Raw genomic sequence first — 15,042 nt, forward strand, 5'->3', positions numbered from 1 at the left:
ACCAGGACAACTGCTGCCTAAAAATGCTAACAACTCAATTTTCAGACAACAATTGGTATGTATATCTGACTCAGTCATTCCCACAAGTGTGTCAGCAGATTTGACCCCTGCAACAACAGTGTATCAGCAGATCTGACCTCCGCAACAATAATTTGCCAGATCTGACTTCTAAAAACAAGTGTTACCGTAGATCTGACCTCTGTAGCAACAACAGTGTGCTAGAAGATCTGACCTTGGCAAAACATATTTTGGAAAACTTCACAAAGGAATATCATAGTGTTTACTGAACAATTGCACATTCTGTTCATACTAATTATTAATTACTAAGAAGACCTCTGCAAATTATTAGGAACCACTATTGTTATCATCCAACCAAACAAACAAACAATATCTACTTTGGCAAATTAAGTTTTAATATAATTGATTCTCTACATGAAAATCTAGGGGCATAAACAGAGTAACTCTCCATCAACTCCCTTGTGCATTGAGATCTTGGAGATGGGCTCACCAACCTGACCCTGAGGCATCTGTGAATACTCCACCAGGTCAGATGTTTTCTGCACTCCCACTGAATGATAGGGTAGATACCTGAATAGAAAGAATAGGTCTCAGCCTCCATTTGGCCCACTTCACCAGGCCTATCGTTAAAGTCAGAAGGCTTAGAAGGCTCATGAGCGTCTCGCTGACATGAAAGGCTTTACCGGGAACTTAGACACCTGAGAGACAATATGTCAGATCTTGTGCAATGGAAGAGAGACAATATCCATAGGTGTGTCTATGTGAACCCCAAGATATATCATCTTCTGGGTGGGACCATCTGACTCTTGGCTACGTTACGTCCAGCAAACTTGTCTAGAACATCCTTGGTCCTCTGGAGTTGGGCTAACAATGTGTTTGGATCCCTCACTACTAATAGCAGATAGTCCAAACAATGGTAGCCCTCCATAAGTTCTATGGTGACGGGGCATCTAAATAAGTGTCCTTTAAGTCTAAAGACACCAGCAAATCCCCTGGATGAGTGACTGCTTTTATGGTCACCAGAGTCTCAATTTTGAATGTTTGATGCTTCAAGAACTACAAGAACTTGTTGATCTTTTGGAGGTCTAGAACAGGACGTAAATCCCCAGTGGCCTTGGTAGTTAGAAAGAAAGGAGAATAAAAGCCTCTTTTCTCTTCTTGGGATGAGTCCACCAACACTGCTTCAGTGACAGCTGTTGAGTATACTTAAAAGCAGAGTCAGGATGCAACACTGCCCCCAGCCACCTTCCAAAGTGGAACGAATGGACAACTTTATATTTTTACAGCAAGTAAGCAGTGGAGTAGGAGCAGCAGGGGCGGAGCAGAGTGCAAACTGGGTGCTTCACAGTGAGTAAGCAGTCTAGCGGGGTGCAAACAAACCCAAAGATTTGGAAATAATTTCATCCACAGCCTTCCTGAATAATCTCTTTCCTTCATAAGGCATCTTACAAAGAGAATTCTTGATGGCAGTGTCAGCAAACCACAATCTTAGCCAAGGGGCTCTCTGTGTGGCAACCACAAAAGCTAAAGAACAAGCTGATAATTGAACAAGATTCAAAGAGGCCTGAAGACAGAATTTAGGTGCCAATCTAAAATCTTCCAGGCCCTCCAAAATTTTCCTCAGGGAACTTAACCCCTCACAGATGCTCCAAATCTTCGGCCCACAGAGAAAGAGCCTTGGTGACTGACACCAGAGCCACAGCAGGCTTACAAGCTCCTCCAGCAAACATAAGACACTTCTTTTGAGGTGTTTTAAGGCAGAGATGTCATTCTTGACAATCTTGCCACCTGAGCATCTACTGAAGGAGGTGTATCCCAAATCCTTTTGAATCTCATTTAAATAATGGATACAATTTTCAATTCTTCTTTCAAATAGAATTCTAGAACAGTCTACACTGATCAAATCTTGCACCTCCTTATGAACGGAAAAATGTACTTCTTTTTCTTAAGGTATGAAGCCAGCTGGTCTGGATTTTTCAAACTGAGAGTTTGTCTAATTGCTTTAATAAGAGAAATGCTTCTGGTCAAATACTGAGATCTCATCATCACCCACCTCCTCAGGGGGAATCTTTATTAAGCATAGAAAGATCTGAGACAGAGAGTACTGTCTTTTAAAGGCTGGAAGACTGCACTCTCAATCAAAGACATCAAGGACTGCTGATCAGGAAAAACTGCAGAAGAGGGATCAGCTGCATCGTGAGAAACTACCTTAGAAGCAGAAGGATCAATTTCCTTAAAAAGATAATTATTGAAACAATTTTCACAAATTCTTTTATCCTTTATAGCAGCCTTGCGACATGCTTTATAGCGTCTCTCTATAAAAACTACTTATCGCTCTTTCTGCTGGACTCTTCAGAGGGTGCAGAAGCATTTGCAGCTTCGGGAATGACACTTTTAAAGGCAACGAATGTGAGTAAAACAAAGAACTCCGTGCAGATGAAACTTTCTTCCCTTCTTTTAACCACTAAATTATTTCATTAAGGTACTGCAGCTTCTGACTCTCAATAGCTTTGTCAATTTTCTGTCTAACCCTTGCTGCACCTGGAAAGTTACTTTTGTGTTATATTCCTTGGGAACCACACATTTAGCTGCATCATTTTCAGCTTGACAAGAAAATTATTTACATGCGTGACTTTTATCACAGCTCCAAACACTGCGCAGTTTATGTCCTATTTTTGTATAAAGGGCACCTATCACCCCTATATTGTTTTCTCCACCAGAAGTGAGGCCTAATTGAGCCTGCACTCCGGTTGGGAAAACAGTTTTTTTTTAAAAAAATCTCCCCCGCCAGCGCTGGGCTACCTGCTCTGCGAGGGAGCTCCCAGTGTGGGCGGCCATGTTGGTTGGTGCGCATGCACATAATAGGTGGATCTCCCTGCTCGCTTACTATGCACACGCACCTAATGTAGGAGCAGTGGATGTGAATCATCCTTCTACGTCACACACATGTGAATAACGAGTGAGTTGCGGCACTCACTTATTATGTGCATACGTGTGCCCCAACATGGCTGCCCACACTGGGGGCTCCCTCCCAGCATGGCATAGGAGTTTTTAAAAAAATAAATACTGGAGTGAGGGCTCTATTAGCCCGCACCTCTGGTGGAGGATAGGGGTGATAGGTGCCCTTTAACACCAACAGCAGTTTCAGGTTTATTCACAAAATTCACATTGTTGTGGAGAACACTTTTCAACAGCATAATTGAGAAATCCCAAACTTTTCTCTCATTAAAAGCGCATTTCCAGCAATCACTTTGCTATCACAGAGCCTTTTTTTTGTTTTGCTTTCCCATTTTGCACTCTGAGGGACAGATTTATCAAAATGTGAATTTAGAGCTTAATACAAAAAAACTCACCCACGTTCTATTCATTCCTATGGGATTTCTAGAAGCATATTTATGAAATGGTGAGTTCTAACTTTCACCCAGCGCCGGATTTGTGACGCGGGCGCCCCGAGGCCGCCCCCTCCGGCCTCCCCCTGTGCGCATGCGTGAATCGCCAACCCCGCCCCCCCACACAGCGAGCGCATGCGCGAACCCTCCCTCCGCGTCAGCTGCGCATGCGCATACATTTCATCTCCCAAACGGAGCAGTGGGGAGAGGTCCCCATTGCTCCGTATAAGAGCAAAATTTAAAAATTTAATTGCGGCGGGGCGGCATGCTGTCCCTAAACTGTTGCCGCCCTAGGCCCGGGCCTTTGTGGCCTCTCCACAAATCCGGGCCTGCTTTCACCCACTGATAAATACACTTCTAAAAATCCCATAGGAATGAACAGAACGTGGGTGAGTTTTCTTTAATTAAGCTCTAAACTCACATTTTGATAAATCTGCCCCTGAGCGTTCAATAAGCAAGCTGAATCAATTAGCCACTTTACCTGACTTGTACCTGGCAGCAGAGTTTCAGCAAGCTTTCAAATCACAGAATCACAATGATTCAACACCTTTTATAGGACTTTCCAGAGGTGTCAACCCTCCTGAAAATTTCCCCTAACCACCAGGCTGCAAACGTGATTTAAAACCCCCCCGGTTGCACACTGTGCGTGCGCAGTTAGCTTTGGTGACGTCATTAGCCACCGGGTACAGCGCAGGCTGGGTACACTATGTAGTCCATTAAGGTGCATTCATATTAAATTGCTATTTGCTAATGTATAATACACCAGTGACATTTAAAAATATGATTTCAATATTAGGTTTACATTCATGCTATTAAATCAGCAGGGCTTTATGCAAACAAAGCCAAAGGGACATCTTAAAAGTCTCCTCACAATTCGAGAAATAAAAATTATTTCTCGTTTTAGATTTGTGAGGCAATACTAGCAGGAGGTCTGCAAATATCTTTAGTACCAACGTCTTTATTTAATTTAAATTGCAGTTGGGGCATGTGGTTCATTTTGACCCACGTGACACAAACATTTTGGTGACTCTCTGAGGGGAGTGCTCGGACACAGATACTTTCATATCATGCAAGGAAGATCTGTCTATATGATGGATACACAGCTTAAGACTCGCTACAGATAATTTTGGATGCAAATTATTTTTGTACAGTGGTATATTATGTAATTTAGTAGAATTTGCTGAAGAGACTTAAAGCAGCAATTTTACATGATGTCAATTTAGGTGTCCTTATGATGTTCATAGTCATAAAGAGGTATGCAACCTGAGGAAGAAGTCACACCCACTGAAAAGTTGTGTTTTAAAGGGGAAGACAAACTGCGGACAGGGTAATAGTGAAGATTGTAAAAAATGCTATTTTAGAAACAGTACTGAATTATAATTAGATTTTTTTTCCATGAGATGAAACCTATATCAAACTTTTGTTTTCAAGACAGTTTCTCTTTAGTTACTGTCACAGTCATTGTCACTGCAATAACACGGCTTGTCATATTCAAGTTTAAGTCTTTATTATTTGTTTAAATCTCTGGAATCTTCTGGAATCAACAACTTAACTTTGCAGTGAGTAACTGTGTGAAGAAGAACGTCAGTCAAGCTGGCCATACACACGCCGATATAATAGTATGAAATTTGGAAAATGTGTGGCCTCCAATTTATCATCCTGATCATTTTGGTACCATGGTAATCGGTCATTTAGTAATCGAGCAAGTTAGAAAACTCAGATAACGATGAAATCTGTGCATGTGTTGTTATTACATATTCCATAGAGTTTGGGGACATTTTAATAGCATACGGTTCCCATTTAAACAGACATATTAGGAATTTGTTTTTTAATTTCCTCAACTAAACAATACAATATATGAAACTAAAAGTAAAATCAAATTGTACTACTAAATGCTTCTGCTGGGAAAGGCAGGCTTTGTTTTTAAGATGCTTCTCTGTGGACTGGTGATTTGTGCTTAGTGCAAATAATAATAATACATACATATTCCTTAGCAATAGGCAAAATATGTTCAGTAAAGGCTCATACTCATTTAACTAATGTTAAAAAGTGGGGTTAATAGCCCTTTAAAGGAACAGTAACACCAAAAAATGAAAGTGTATAAAAGTAATTACAATATAATGTACTGTTGCCCTGCATTGCTACAACTGGTGTGTTTGCCTCAGAAAGACTACTATAGTTTATATAAGTAAGCTGCTGTGTAGCCATGGGGGCAGCCATTCAAAGGAGAAAAGGCACAGGTTACTTAGCAGATAACAGATAAACCCCCATTATATGGGGCTTATCTACTAGTTATCTGCTATGTAACCTGTGCCTTTTCTCTTTTTTTCCAGCTTGAATGGCTGCCCCCATGGCTACACAGCAGCTTATTTATATAGTAGCTTTTCTGTAGCAAAAACACCATTTTTTTGCAGAGCAACAGCACATTATATTTTAATTACTTTAAAACACTTTAATTTTTTGACGTTACTGTTCCTTTAAAACATGATACAGGACCTATTATCCAAAATGCTCAGGACCTGGGGTTTTCCAGATAATGGGGTTTTCTGTCATTTGGATCTGCTAAAAATCATTTAAACATTAAATAAGCCCAATAGGATTGTTTTGCCTTCAATAAAAAAAAAATGTGAATTATTTAATCAAATCAAAGTGTATGGGAGATGGCAATCCCATAATTCAGAACTTTCTTGATAATGGGTTCTGGATAACAGATCCCATACCTGTACTGCACATTTTCATTCTACTAGACAGAGAAAATACTTGGTATCACTTATGTCTGCCCATTGGCAGGAAGAGTCTAAGCTTTCCATTTGTTCTTTTTCTCAATGGGGAGGGCTGACATATTGGAAACATTGCTGTGTACAGAGAGGACTGCCCCCTGACAGGCAGAAATTAGCTTCATTCATAATTAGAAAATCAAGAGAAAAAAGTTAGATCTTCTGACTGCCTCACACCAAGAAGTGGTGGTGGTGGGGCTTTAAAATGATACATATATGTAACTTTAATCATAATGATCTTTAAATCAAACAACATGTTTTCCCCTACAAAGATAACATTTATTTTAGTATTAGTGTGCTTTAATATTTTTGGATATAGCTGGGTAAACCCAATTTGGCCACCCACACACTGGGCTGATCCAACTGTTTGGACCCCAGGACAATGATCCAGTCATATTTGCTACAATCTGCAAATGCTGTTATTATGTCCTACCTGTCTGGTGGGTTCAGGGACTCTGTACTGGCAGCAGGAGTGGACCAGCCGCACAGCAGTCTCCAGGCTTATTTTGTGGCCAACAGAAATGTAGACAGGCTTGGAGCTCTTGGAGCAGCTTTTTAGAGCCTGAAGCAAAAGAGAAGAGTTTAATATACAAGTTTAGCTAGCTGAAAGATAATTCCCTAAATACTTACAGCTCCCAGTATAGCACCAGAACTTCCAGTCAAGTTAAAAAAGTCTCCTCCACTCTGCAGCTCTCGTATCTGTAAAATAAAGTATTACATAGTAGCAGGGGTTGAAATAAAGACATGTCCATCATGTTTAACCTTTTTTTCTAGGTGAAAACCGCCTACCTACTAGTAAATCCAGATGGAGGTGAAAAAATTAAAACACCTGAAGCTTTCCTGCTCCAAGAGAGCAATCTTGCCAGTCCCAGGGTCACATTTCTACTAAGAGTTCATTTAATTAACTGCAGAAAAACACTAGGGTACTATTCTAGTGAGTGCTGCTTTCTTGATTCCTGCCCTAGCGGTCCCTTGCAGCTGCTCTGGGCTGTGCACAAGTGGAGTAGATTAATATCAGAATGTAAACAGTAACACAGACAAACTATTCAATAAATTACTAAATTATAAACAGCCTGCTCAGTAAGGGCATGTTCCCAAAGGGGATTGTTGCTTGCATTTCCCATAAAGCTAATTTTTATGCATTTCACCTCACAATGAAATAAGTGTTACATGATTAAATCTGCCCTTTGGCTCTGTACCCACTAGAGCAGAAGCTGAGCAAAGAATAGTGTTGATCTGTTTTTCTCCTAGAGCATAATATTTGTTATTGGTGGTAAATGGAACATTTTCTAATTGGCCCAATGTTGTTAGTGGAGTATTGCAGGGGTCGGTCCTTGGTTCTTTGCTTTTTTTCAATCCTTTTCAACCCTATGTAACTATGTAACCCCTTTAAAGCTCCCTGCAACCTCCAGTGCCCATCAGGCTACGTTAACCAACAGTGGATGGAATCACACTGACAATTTAAGCATGTTACAAGATTTTGCTCTCTTTAGTATTGCGGATAGTACCCTTGATAGAATCCACTTCAGAACATACATTCATTAAGATTGAAAAATCTGCTCCTCTCAAGACGCTTCTGTGTCTGACAGGCACTGCATTAGCCCGTGTGAAGATATACTGCGCAGACTTTGGCATGAAAATGCATATTCATTCATTTCCACTCCAAAATCAACTCCATGTGTCTGCGCACAGACTTGTACAATGCCTGTTAGTGCAGACACCAGAGTGGGATGAGAAGAGTAGATAGTCTGTTTTTCAGCCTGTGTTTATATGCCAGCCGATAAACATAGTGTGGTTGTAGCCTAAATCCTGTGCATGTATAGAGTGCTATGATAAGCACTCACTAGTACTCACTAGTATTTGCAAATCATGCTCAACCTACTACCACAAAAATCAGTTTACAAAATTGAGGATATTACATGCCAAAGATATAGGGTGACATTCAGGTGAGTGGGTGGTGGTTACTTAGTGGCACTGGGATAGAACACCTCTAGGCATGTACAAGAACCCCAGTAACTAGGGTTACTAAGCAAACACTTAATATTCACACAGGTCTTCTATTGTTTTTTTTTTTTAGAAAATAATACATGATAATAAATAAAATAAAATAATAAATGATACTGTAGTAGCTTGTATAACAAGGAAAAATGATGGTCACTCTGCAACAGTGTGCTAACTATCACCTGTTCTTTGTGGTCATCGTTATTCTCTATTCCATCAACCTGGAGCAGATTCTTGGCGACACCAATACAGGGCAAGTCAGTCAGTATGCCAAGGTGGCATGCTACACCAAACCCTATGGAAAGACAAAATAAAAACTATTGCCTAGGTAAACAATATACACATTATAAAGAAAATTACTGCATCTGGTATCTGTCAGAGCCTAAAGAAATAAAAAGCTTAGGTGTGATGTACTATTATATATACTATTTACTATACTATTTTGTGTTTAAGAAATCTTGAGTATGACAGTTAACAAGATGGAATACTGTTACATTAATACATATAAGTAGAATTAGAAAGAGCATAGGCAGTGGGGCTAAAGCACAGAAATACAATAATCAATAACACACAAACAGAAACAAGGAAGTAGCACACTTTAAGCAATCAATAACAAACTAATGGATCTTAGCAATAAGTAAAATTAAAAGTGGCAGTGCCAAATTAACTAATGTAACAGTTCAGCACTGTGTGGCGGAATGAAGAAAGAACTAAAGGAAAGAGACAACCACTGACAGAGTAAAATCATTTAAGGGAAATTACAGTTAAACGTGTCCAGTACCAGAGACAAACTGTTCCTGCTTCCAGGATCTCTTCACACATCAGACATTTTACCAGTAAATAACACTGGAGGAATTGAAAGCAATAGTCATGCATTAGTCATACAATATTCATGCAAAGAGGAATTACTTAAGGAAAAATAAAGTTTTCCTCATATTACAGGTGCTAAATACAGCTGGAGAATGGCTTCTGGTGTCACAGCCCAAATAATTAAAAGTGACAGTGGTGCTGGGAACCTGCTACCAGCTATGCTGTTTTTTGCAGTTCACATCCCTGAATCCGAAGGGCTATTCACATTACACTAAGCTCTACTACTTACCTACTACTTGATGGGTGGCAACAAGATGCAAAGACCAAAGTCTGACACAGTCTCCAAGCTGGAGCAATTCACACAACAACCTTCCCAAAATAATTCCAATCTGAAAGGGACCCACATGGAGTCGAGAGACTCCCCATGACCTGCCACACAATTGCACCTAGACACCATTATGAACTTTCGGACGTCCCTGTCCACTAAATTGCGGAAGTGGGGGGGAACAAGTCCAGGAGATGAACACCACAATATAAAGCCTGGTAGACACCTGCAATAACATGACTTGAAGTCAAACTGAAGTCCGGCACAGAGAAACTGGATGATTATGCAAATCAGCAGAGACTCAACATTGTAAGCCTAGTGGGCCTACCAGAGAGGGTGGAATGAGCAGAATCACCTTTGCAGAGTGGCGGCTCAGAGACTCCTTTCCCAAGGCCCCTTTTTCATCTTTCTACACAGTTATGCAGGCCCACCAGTCCTCCCAGACCATTACTAATCAGATTGCTTAACCTTAGAAACTGCAATGTGATCCTACAGGCGATGAGAAAGGGCCAAATGTTGTGGAGGAGTGGAAAAACGTCTTGGTCTGTCCTGACTTTTCAGCAGAGCTTCAATGCCAATGGGGAACCTTTGTCAAACACAGGCTACAACCCGCCAACTTAAAGTATGGTATTCTATACCTGGCTAAATTGCAGGTAATGGCTGGAGGCATAGCCCTCTTCTTCCTGATGTCCCAAGAAGCCAATGACTGGCTGAATGCTGGGGGGTCATCGCCTAGAGCAAGCCCCAGCTGAACTAAATTCCATAAGAAGGGTGAGACCGACAACTGCTTTCATACTAGGTGAGACTGTGTCTCAATCTGACTTTTCCTTGGTGTACAACCTATATAACCAGGACAGATTGCACCTCTATGAAATGGGGCCCCTTTGCTGGGGGAAAGAATGGCTAAGAGGCTGGAGTGTGAGCTAGAGCATTATGGGGAAGCTAGTATAGACTGGGCAGTGGGATTAGTAAGGGATCATGGGGACGGAGTGAGGGGGGCATACCAGCTAAGGAGATCCCTCTGTTACAAAGAAAACAGGCTAACCTTAGCACTAAGTAACAACCTCTGCTGAATGCTGGCAAATGTGCGGAGCTTGTCAGGTAAATTAGGAGAGTTGGAGTTTATTGTGATTGGTCTCACTGAGACTTTGTGGGATGAAACATGTGACTGGGCTGTAAATTTGAATAAATTTTTAATGGACCCAATTCTAGTAATATAACTACTGATGCATGGGTCACTCAGGAGGAAATTCAAAAGAGACTTGAACATGTAAAGTTAAACAAAGGTCCAGGGCTAAATGGTATTCATCCCAGGGCACTAAATGAGCTTAGCTCATTGCAAATCATAATACAATGAGTGTGTGCCAGCATGGTTTTATGCATAATAGATACTGCCAGACTAATTTAATTGCCTTTTATGAAGAGGTGAGCAGGAACCTCGACTCTTGAGATGGCAGTGGATGTCAGCTATTTGGACTTTGCTAAAGCATTTGATACAGTAGCAAACAGAAAGTTAACGATAACATTGAGGGATACTGAAACATAATATTTGTACCTGGTTAGAGAACTGGCTAAAAGATAGATTACAAAGAGTGATGGTAAATCAAATATTTTCTAATTGGGCCAGTGTGGTTAGTGGAGTACCGCAGGGGTCAGTCCTTGGTCCTTTGCTTTTTAACTTGTTTATTAATGACTTGATCTGTGCAGCAAAATGGAATATGAGGTTCAATGTTGAAAAGTGCAAAGTAATGCACTTTGGTAGAAATAATATAAATGCGAGTTATATGCTAAATGGTAGTGTGTTGGGGGGGGGGTCTTCAACTGAAAAGGATCTAGGGGTTTTTGTAGATAACAAGTTGTCTAATTCCACGCAGTGTCATTCTGTGGCTACTAATAAACAAAGTGCTGTCTTGTATAAAAAGGTCATTGACTATGAGGTTAGACTGTCACGGTTGGGGATGTTTTCTCTGGGAGAAAAAAGTGCTCGCGAGGGGACATGATTAGGCTGTGCAAGTACATTAAAGGGGATTATAGGCAGATAGAGGATTTGCTTTTTCCAATAACAATCAGCACACCAGAGGCCCCCCCTTTTGATTAGAGGAACAGAACTTTCATTTGAAGCAGTGTAGATGTTTTTTATGGTGAGGGCAGTGAGGTTGGGGAATGCCCTTTTAAGTGATGTTATGATGGCAGATTCTGTGAATGCCTTTAAGAGTGGCTTGGATGATTTCTTCGAAAAGCATAACATCCAACTATAATGGGCAAGCTGGCAACCACTTAACCTCCTCAATGACTCAACAAAGAAATGCTGGTGCCTTAGCCCCATCTGGTTGTCACAAGACAACATTAAAGGAGAAAGCATTTTGGCATTTTATTGTCACAATAGTGCAAGCTAGAACACTATATTTATTCTGCAGAAAGATTTACCATACCTGACTAAACAGCCATAGAAGCTCCCTCTGTTTGTTTAAGATAGCAGCTGCCATTTTAGCTTGATCTCGGTAAGCTGCAGCTCAGTTTACACAGCACAGTTGGGAGGGGGAGTGAGTACAGATGGAAGGAGGAGAGGGAAAGAGCTGCATAGATTTATGCCATGCCCCAAAGGATTTTTCTGAGAAAAGGAACTCTGATCCCGAAAAGCATGTTTACACAAAAGAAGAATATAAGTCCTGTGTTTCTTTAGATAGAGGACTGATGCTTATGGCTGTATTTCCATAGACCTTTCTGATAAAGCTTGCTTAGTTTTTACCTTCCCTTCTCCTTTACGTTCAATCAAAATTTATAGCATATGGATAATCCATATTATGGGGTTATGAGTAGTATAAAATACATCTATCTAGTATAACAATATATAGTCAAATAAAGTCAGCAGCCCTAGAAGCTCCCTCTGTTTGATTAAGATAGCAGCTGCCATTTTAGCTTGGTCTCCGTAGCTTCCATGCTGCAGCTTTGGCTGCTGGTAGCTTAGATTACACAGCACAGTTGAGAGGGGGAGAGAGATGATGGGAGGGGGAGGAGAAGAAGGGAGGGGGAGAGAGGAGCAAACTGAGCAGACTCGTGCCATGTCCTGAAGGATTCTTTTGAGAGTAGAAAATCTGACACAGAAGAACATGTGTACACAAATGAAGAAAATAAATAATATATTTCTTTTGATAGTGGACTCTGATAAAGCTTTCTTTTTTACCTTTCCTCCTCCTTTAAAAAGGAAAATAGCGCTCTAAAAGATATTCGGGAGCTTAACTGGGAGCTGATACTGCATCCTTGGGCACAGTATGGGATGCTTGCAAAACTACAAGGGGCGTCCTTATTTGAGCAATAATAGGTGTGAGGAAAGAGGCAGGAGAGGAACTAGAGAAGAGACTAAACAGATTAATTAAAGCTGAGAAGGATTATATAGCAAATGCAGTTTCAGACACACTCCGCTCCTCCAAGGCAATACAAGAACCAAATTAACCCAGGAAAGACTGTAAGCTACACAAAAACCATCTGATAAAGTGGGAAAAATGGGAACCTTCTGGCATACCTCTATAAAACCCAGGCCCCCTCCAATACTCAAAATAACTCTCCCTATTGGGATACAGTAACCAACACTCCCCAAATAGCCGATATTTTGCACAGTTCTACCAGCAGCTCTTTACCACAAAAGCCAATCATACCATGTCACAATTATCAACCAAATTTGAATTTATTATCATAAACTTTACTTTAGTTTGTTTATTGAATAAAGCTAAATATATGTCATACTATTTCCCTACCCAAATTGTCACCAACCCTTATGGTACAAATAACTGGCACCATCACACTAGAGGAGGTAAAAGAGGTGATAGCCTCACTCCAGCCCAACAAAACTCCTGGGACAGATGGGTTTCCAGCAGACTGGTACAATACTTCCATACTTTCAGTAAACCTATTTCCCCCTGGCTTCAACACTGCCACTATCACTATTATCCCCAAAGGGGGTAAAGACCCACTCAATTGTGCCTTATACAGACACATGTCCCTCCTCAATACAGATGCCAAAGTATTTGTCACAATACTAGCCGATAGGCTGAAACTGGTGATTGATCTGTCTAGACCAAACTGGGCTTACACCAAATAGATCTACAATATAAACATTAGGAGATTATTCACTAAAAACATGCAGATCATGCTAACAAAGTCTCACACAAAGCTGCTTCACTTAATGCGAGCCATCTGCTGCAACTGTTTGAGAAATTTGTTCTAGGTGAGCAATTTACCAAATGGGTTGGTATGCTTTATCAAGCGCCAACAGCACTAGGGAATTAAAAGATTTTCTTTTAGCAGCAATCAAATATCTTTTGGAACACAATTACTTTATCTTTGATTCTGGGTTTTATCTGCAGAGGTGTGGGAATGCTATGGGTGCTAAGTTTGCTCCCTCCTATGCCAACCTATATATGGGTTGGTGGGAGGAGTCCCACATCTCTGCAAAAATAAGAACTCATCTAATTCTATATATTTGCTACATTGATGATTTGTAGTGTATTTGGCATGGTGGTGTTCAGGTATTAAGGGAGGTTATTGACCTGCAGGGGCAATACGCTACTGCATGCTCATTCGTGCCACCCAAGAAACCTTATAGGCGTATAGCGGTGGGACAGTTTCGCTGGTTAAGGAGAAACTGCTCTACTGATATAGAATTTATGAATTTGGCAGACAGTATGATGAATTGCTTTAGAAAGAAGGGGTACAAAGAGAAGAATATAGAGAATGATTTTGTGAGAGCAGCAAGAACTAAGACAAAAATGCTATTAAGGTCAAGAAATAAGAGACAGGACAAACAATGAAACAATAAAATATTCTTTATTACAAGATATAGCAGACACTATAATAAGATAGTACAGGTGGTGAAAATGTTTCTGTCCATATTGTATGCTAATGGGAACTACTTTGAGACCTTGAGACAGGGCACTGGAAGAATAGCTAAGAGAGTGCAGATTCTGGAAGATATGCGATCACCAAGTTTATATACAAAGAAAACCATTGAACAAAAACATTTTTAGACATAAAGAGCTGCTATAAATGTGGCAGCCGGCAATGCATTACCTGTGAACATCTGGAGGTCTCGAAGGAGTTTCGGTCAACAGTTACAAATAAAATATAGAAAATGCAGCGATTTATTAACTGTAATAGCACAGCTGTGATTTACTTAGTGACATGTCAGAAATGCAGAAAAAATACTTTAACCCTTTTACAAAAACGTGAAGTCTTCTGGATTTTTTACTTACAGACACGTATACCTTTGGGTATGAATTTTATTTTTGATGTGACTTGTTTTGTGTGATCCATTAGAACTGTTTAAGAACTTCTAACTTTTGATTATATATTGTTATACTAGGTAAATGTATTTTATATTATGTATAACCCCGTAATGTGGATTATCCATATGCTGTAAATTTTGATTAAATGAAAAGGAGAAGGAAAGGTAAAAAAACTAAGTAAGCTTTATCAGAAAGGTCTATGTAAATTCAGCCATAAGCACTCACAGAAACTCTGTACCAAGTCCTCTATCAATAGAAACACAGGATTTCTTGTCTTCTTTTTGTGTACACATGTTCTTTTGGATCAGATTTGTATCAAGGGATATGCCCTTACCTATTTACTGGCCCTGGGTAATATTAGTAATGGCTAAGGGCATGGTAGATACAATGGAAAATGCCCTTCATAACAAAACTCTTATTCATTTCCTAAACTGATTCCA

General features: G+C 40.2%; 1 protein-coding gene across 2 annotated transcripts in view; it reads right to left on the bottom strand.

Moving 5' to 3' along the window:
* The window catches only part of endov (endonuclease V), a 49,177-nt gene that overhangs the window by 25,474 nt on the left and 8,661 nt on the right, over nt 1-15,042 (bottom strand). For both annotated transcript variants that reach the window (XM_004918568.4, XM_031894686.1), the window contains 3 exons: nt 8,368-8,480; nt 6,815-6,883; nt 6,618-6,746 (listed from right to left, as the gene is read on the bottom strand). In XM_004918568.4, coding sequence (XP_004918625.1) covers nt 6,618-6,746; nt 6,815-6,883; nt 8,368-8,480 — 311 coding nt within the window. The remainder of the gene's footprint in view (nt 1-6,617; nt 6,747-6,814; nt 6,884-8,367; nt 8,481-15,042) is intronic.

Source organism: Xenopus tropicalis, chromosome 10 (assembly GCF_000004195.4).
Source record: "Xenopus tropicalis strain Nigerian chromosome 10, UCB_Xtro_10.0, whole genome shotgun sequence".
Taxonomy (NCBI): domain Eukaryota; kingdom Metazoa; phylum Chordata; class Amphibia; order Anura; family Pipidae; genus Xenopus; species Xenopus tropicalis.